The 5,680-nt window shown below is 40.4% G+C and overlaps 1 protein-coding gene across 1 annotated transcript in view; it reads right to left on the minus strand.

Moving 5' to 3' along the window:
• Nucleotides 1-3,066, minus strand: part of LOC109971518 (nuclear GTPase SLIP-GC-like) — a 9,338-nt gene extending 6,272 nt beyond the window's left edge. The window contains exons 1-7 of the mRNA XM_020619820.1: nucleotides 2,820-3,066; nucleotides 2,454-2,684; nucleotides 1,536-1,742; nucleotides 1,251-1,417; nucleotides 649-742; nucleotides 475-562; nucleotides 248-369 (exon numbers count right to left, since the gene is read on the minus strand). Coding sequence (XP_020475476.1) covers nucleotides 248-369; nucleotides 475-562; nucleotides 649-742; nucleotides 1,251-1,417; nucleotides 1,536-1,742; nucleotides 2,454-2,684; nucleotides 2,820-2,888 — 978 coding nt within the window. The 5' untranslated portion in view covers nucleotides 2,889-3,066. The remainder of the gene's footprint in view (nucleotides 1-247; nucleotides 370-474; nucleotides 563-648; nucleotides 743-1,250; nucleotides 1,418-1,535; nucleotides 1,743-2,453; nucleotides 2,685-2,819) is intronic.
• Nucleotides 3,067-5,680: the final 2,614 nt, after the last annotated feature.

Below are 5,680 nucleotides of genomic sequence, written 5' to 3' on the forward strand. Positions count from 1 at the left end.
ACAGAGTTAGGTGAAAACAGATGATTCGCTGTGGCGCCCCCTAACGGGAACAGCCGAAAGAAGAAGAAGAAGAATGTAGATAATGGTGATACTACATACAGTATAAGCTCATTCAGTATCTTACTGGAATTTTAACTGTTACTACACATAGATTTTAGATAGATACAAATAGATTTTATATTCTGTGAATATTAATGAACTTAAAACAATTCAAGATAATCAAAGTGGTGTTACTACTTGATCTTACCACATCTCTGCATCTAGCCCCTTGAATCAAAGACAGAATCCCATGAGCTCCAGACACATAGTTTAATGTCTCTGAGTGACAGTCATTGAGATTTTTCAGGACCTCCTGAAGCTTCGGTATTTCTGTAGAAACAACAAAGTGCAGTTTGTACATTATACACTCCGTCATTTTAAAGTAAACAAAATACGTATTAGAACAACATATTTTCTGTCATAGACTTCACCTACCAGTTTCATCTCTGTCTAGAACTGTTCCTTTTAGAAACTCTTTGGAGCTCACTGTGAACACTTTGAAACATTCATCACTGAAATGTTTCTGGAAAAAAAAAGTTTGATCTTAAGGCAGGTTTAGTGTTGTACACAATATTTGTATTAGATTTTTTATCAGTCTGTGTAACTCACCTTAATGCTGTCTTGTCTGCTGAATTTTCTCTTCACTTCTTCTTTGGCTCTCTTGTTTGTTTCAAGTATGAAATCACGAACATTAGCTGCTGAACTTTAAGAAAAGTTTTGTATTAAGTGGCACCTCATACAGTCTCATTAGGCATTCATCTATTACTGGGAACTTTAATGTCCAGCACTGTGCAAAAGCTTTAAGAACTTTAGAGGTTTACATGCTTGTTCATAATACAGTTCCAACAGGGGGTGTCTGATCAATACCAAATTAATTCTGCAGCAAGACATCGAGCCCAAACATACAACCAGAGTCATAAAAGTAACTATCAGAGCTAAGAAAAACAAGGGGTCCTTCAACTGATCACAAACCAACAGACTACCCACTGCAACTGGAGTTTTAGTGAGAACTGCAGCTGAAGTTTTCCCATGTGTCCCATCACCTTGGGGGGTGGGGGGCATTGTACGTATAAAGTGTCACACTGGAACAAAAACCCATTTTACTAGTACTGTAAAATATATGCACATTTGCTTGTGTTTAGTCCAGAGACATTTGTCAGTGTTTTATTTGGATGTTATACTATGTACTTGTGGCATGTTAAATCACTTACTGAACACCCACGTCATCAGACTTGGTGCAGATAAAGTGAATGCGCTGACACTCGCCACCATTTCCCATGAGGCTACAGGCACTTTTCAGGATCTCCCAGGGGTCATTCTCTGACTCTGCTCGACTAATGTCAGTCACAATCCACATAGTAGAGCAATTTCCAACAAGCTGAAAAGGAATAACAGTAGGTTTCTTATGAATAATTATCAGTCATTTGTAATAACATTGTGTTAGTTTTCAGATACTTTGAATACACAACAAACAGCAGTACATGTGAATAAATTACCTCTTTCCACATTCTATCTCTGCTCCTGTTACAGTCCCCAGTTCCAAGAAGATCGACAAGTGTGACATGCTGGAGAAGATCATTACTAGGAACCCTCATAATCACACACTTCACTAGTGGCCAATACCACCTCTTCACTTCTTTGCCTTCTCCTTGTTTTCGGTCACTTCTTGTGAATTTGACAAATTCTGCAGATAATTCTTCAGCCTGCAATAAAAGGTAAAATAAAATTTAGGGAATTGAAGGTGATTATAATTATATAAATGTCCAAAGTGCTTTTCAAGTTGCACAGATTTTAATTTAAAAAAGAGAATTTAATCACTATCACTGAATGAAATGTTACCAGTACATCAAAAATAGGTGAACTGTAATTCCATAGTGTAGACAAAAGGTCAGTTTTGGGTGGCTGTCATCAAAGATCAGAATTAAACATGATTGTATTTCAACAGTGCCTATGTTGGACGTTATTACAAGTGAAATAGAAAAAGCATATTAGAAACACAGCTAACTACATCTCAGTGTGATGCTGTAGGTGGTAGTACGTTATTTGACATGAACACTGCCTCAAGCAAAATTTCTGTGTCATTTAGGACCTTAATAATGTTTAGGTACAATGTAATCTGTCACAACTGTTATTTAGATTTATAAAGGTGCAGATAGACAGTGTTGTCAGTGATTTTCCTATAAAGGGATAATTTGATGTGTCTCTAGTTACTGAGCACAGTTACATAAAGTTCACTGTTGCTTTTCAAAAAGTACATTTGATATACTGCTTTTAGTTTTACATGTTAAATGACTGTTGAACTAAACCAAAATAGAATGACTAGGCTAAAAACCTCAGATCCATATCATTTACTCAACAGGCAAGAATGTTTTTTATGAAGTGATGCAAGTAAGATGTTTTAAAATCTTACTTACAGATTTACATTCCAAAATCTTTGGCTTGGATTTGAGAAATTCTGGAATTTCTCTGAAATAGTTATCGTCCATCAGGTTTTCGAGGGATGTGTTTTTCCAGTTTCTTCCAGTATCTTCTCCATACAATGCTGACAGCTTTTCAACAGTGTTACAATATTCATCATTGTCTTTTCCTTGATCTGTATCATCCCCAAGAATATGGTACAAGGACCACAACTCATCTTTCCACTCCTAAAAAGCAAAAGAATGGTTAACTTAATTTAATTAAATGGCATGTAGAGTAAACAAACAAATTGTATTTTTGTGGATATATTGTCACTTTTCAACCAGCTTCAAGTCAACATAAACATAATCAGCTTATTTCACCTCTTTTGTAATGAACTCAATCTCTGCCTCATACTTCAGGCTGTGCATGTTAGTCTCCACTTTAATCATGACTGAGGTACATGCACTGACACTTCCCGAGGGCAAAAGATCCTTCTCTCCAATGATCGCATTTATTAGAGAGCTCTTTCCAGCCCCGGATCTACCAAAGACACCAACCAGCTCCTTCTTGTCGGTCTTGAAATCTTTGATTTTAGTTCTGTTGCACAAGGAGTTTAAATGATTAGATTCAAGGTTCAAGGATTTTATTGTCAGTTCACCATATGTGCAGGACATACAGAAAATCGAAAATCTGTAATGCTGTTCCAAAATGAACAAATCTGTATATATACTTGTATATTTAGCAGACTCAACAGTGTAAACCCAGAATTTGGTTTTAATTAAACCTTTGATTGATCATTAATTATTCTTTTGTGTTTTGAAAAAAAATGTCATTACTAAATCAGATTTGTGGTTTGTACTACTCAGCCGAAATATAGAGATAACTCATTGTGTTAAGTCGAACAGGTCTGGGCACCATGAGCTCCAGGGGGAGGGGGGGTTCAGAACTCAAAATTACATTTTCACTCCAGACTTCTGGTGGACTGTGCACCAGAAAACATGATGACTGACATGATTGTCATTTCATGTTAATCTAACTGAAAATGTCTTTTTCAGACCACTAAACAGATAAGCTGAATGAATGAACTGTTAAGAGTTCACTCAACTTATTAAATCAAGTTTGTTAAGAAACAAATTTAGCATACTTCCCAGCATGCATTGTTGGAGAGTTAAACACTTCAGAAATTCTTCTGTTTGTATTTTGAGGAGTCCATTCACGGTGGACTCCTTTGGAGTTTGTAATATAGGCTATATCAAATAAAGTCATAGTTGTTTCTTTTAACAGTAATGAAAACAATAATAATAATAATAATAAACAGCATTTATATAGCACTTTACAATTCAGAAGGGCCCAAAGTGCTGCACAGTATAGACATATTTATCAACCAAAACAATATTAAACAGTCAACAAGATAATCATAGAACATAAACCAACATCTAGACAATACCATTTAGATTCATATAAAACAGATTAAAGATCAAAAGTCTGTTTAAAAAGGTGCCTTTTTAATGTGGATTTAAAAACCGCTTGCTCTGTGATAGACCGAATCTCAAGCGGAAACAAGTTCCAGAGTCTGGGGCCATATGCGGTCAATATGGGCATACCCGGGAGTGTTGGACAGAAGCCGAGCTGCCGCATTTTGGACCAGTTTAAGTTTCCTCAGCAACGACTGAGATATACTGTACCAACGTAAAGGGCATTACAATAGTCTAATCGCGAAGTAACAAAAGCATGGATTGCCTTTCCTTGGGATAAAAAAGGTTTAACTTTCGTTAACAGTCTGAGGTGAAAGAAACTGGTCTTGACAACAGCTATGATCTGCTTATCAAAATAAAAACCGGTGTCAAATATCACTCCCAGGTTTTTTACCATGTCTGTGAGTGCAGGGGCAGGGGCACATACACTGGATACACCTGCGGCTGGATCGGGTCGGGGTTGATAAAGATATATTCGGTCTTATTCTCATTTAAGTGAAGAAAATTGTCAGGTTTGCCTGGCTCCACCTACCTCTCTCACCTCCCTCACTCTTTTTCACTCCTTTTAGTCATCAGTCCCCCGCGGGTCTTCTTCGGCCGCTGACCACGCCTAGTCGGCCCTGGTCTCACATAACCCTAGACTTTGTCACTGGCCTGCCTCCCTCCCAAGGCAACACCATCATTCTCACCATCGTCGACCGTTTCTCCAAAGCCGTTCATTTCCTCGCCCTTCAACAACTCCCCACTGCACTAGACACCGCCCAGCTCCTGGTTCAGCACGTTTTTCGCATTCACGGCACCCCCATCACTATTGTTTTTGACTGTGGTCTGCAATTCACCTATCACGTCTGATCTGCTTTTTACACTGCCCTCGGAGCACGTCCCTGTCTCTCTTCCGGCTATCACCCCCAAACCAACGGCCAAGCTGAACGGTTAAACCAGGAGCTGGAAAATGCACTCTGTTGTGTTACCAATTCCTCACCTGAGGACTGGAGCCAGTTGTTGCCCTGGGTGGAATACGTCCATAATACCCTCTCTAGCTCTGCCACTGGTGTCTCTCCCTTCCAGGCATCCCTAGGTTACCAGCCGCCCCTTCTGTCCTCTGCCGAAACCGACATTGCTGTCCCCTCAGTCCAAGCTCACATCACCCATTGTTAGACCATCTGGGCTGAGACCAGGGCCGCTCTGTTACGGACTGCGGACCAAAATAAACAGCTTGCTGGTTGCTTCCGTCGGGCCGCTCCCACCTATCCAGTTGGGCAACAGGTGTGGCTCTCCTCCAGTCATGTACCCATAAAAGGAGCATGCCTCAAACTGCCGCCTTGGTTCCTAGGGCTGTTCACCATCCCGGAGATCATTCATTCCACTGCTGTCAAACTCCAACTACCTGATTCCCTCCGCATTCACCCTGTTTTTCATGTCTCACAGGTCAAACCGGTCTCCTCCAGTCCCCTCTGTCCACCAGTGTCTCCGCCTCCTCCAGCCCTGGAGGTGGACGGTGGCCCAGTGTACACCGTCAGGCAGATCCTGGATGTCTGCCCTAGGGGACGGGGTTTTCAATATCTGGTGGACTGGGAAGATTATGGTCCGGAGTAGCGGTCCTGGACTCCCCGCTCCTTTAACATTCAGGATGGTGTTAAATCCCCTGCAGCCTGTCTGTCTGGAAGCAACGGTTGAACGATGTAATAAGTTTTTAGTTTATTTTAATGAGAAGGTTGCTACTACAAAGGCCAATGTGGTAGGGTGGCTTCGGTCTTTACTCCTTG

Source organism: Monopterus albus, unplaced genomic scaffold (genome assembly GCF_001952655.1).
Source record: "Monopterus albus unplaced genomic scaffold, M_albus_1.0 scaffold227.1, whole genome shotgun sequence".
NCBI classification, from domain to species: Eukaryota; Metazoa; Chordata; class Actinopteri; order Synbranchiformes; family Synbranchidae; genus Monopterus; species Monopterus albus.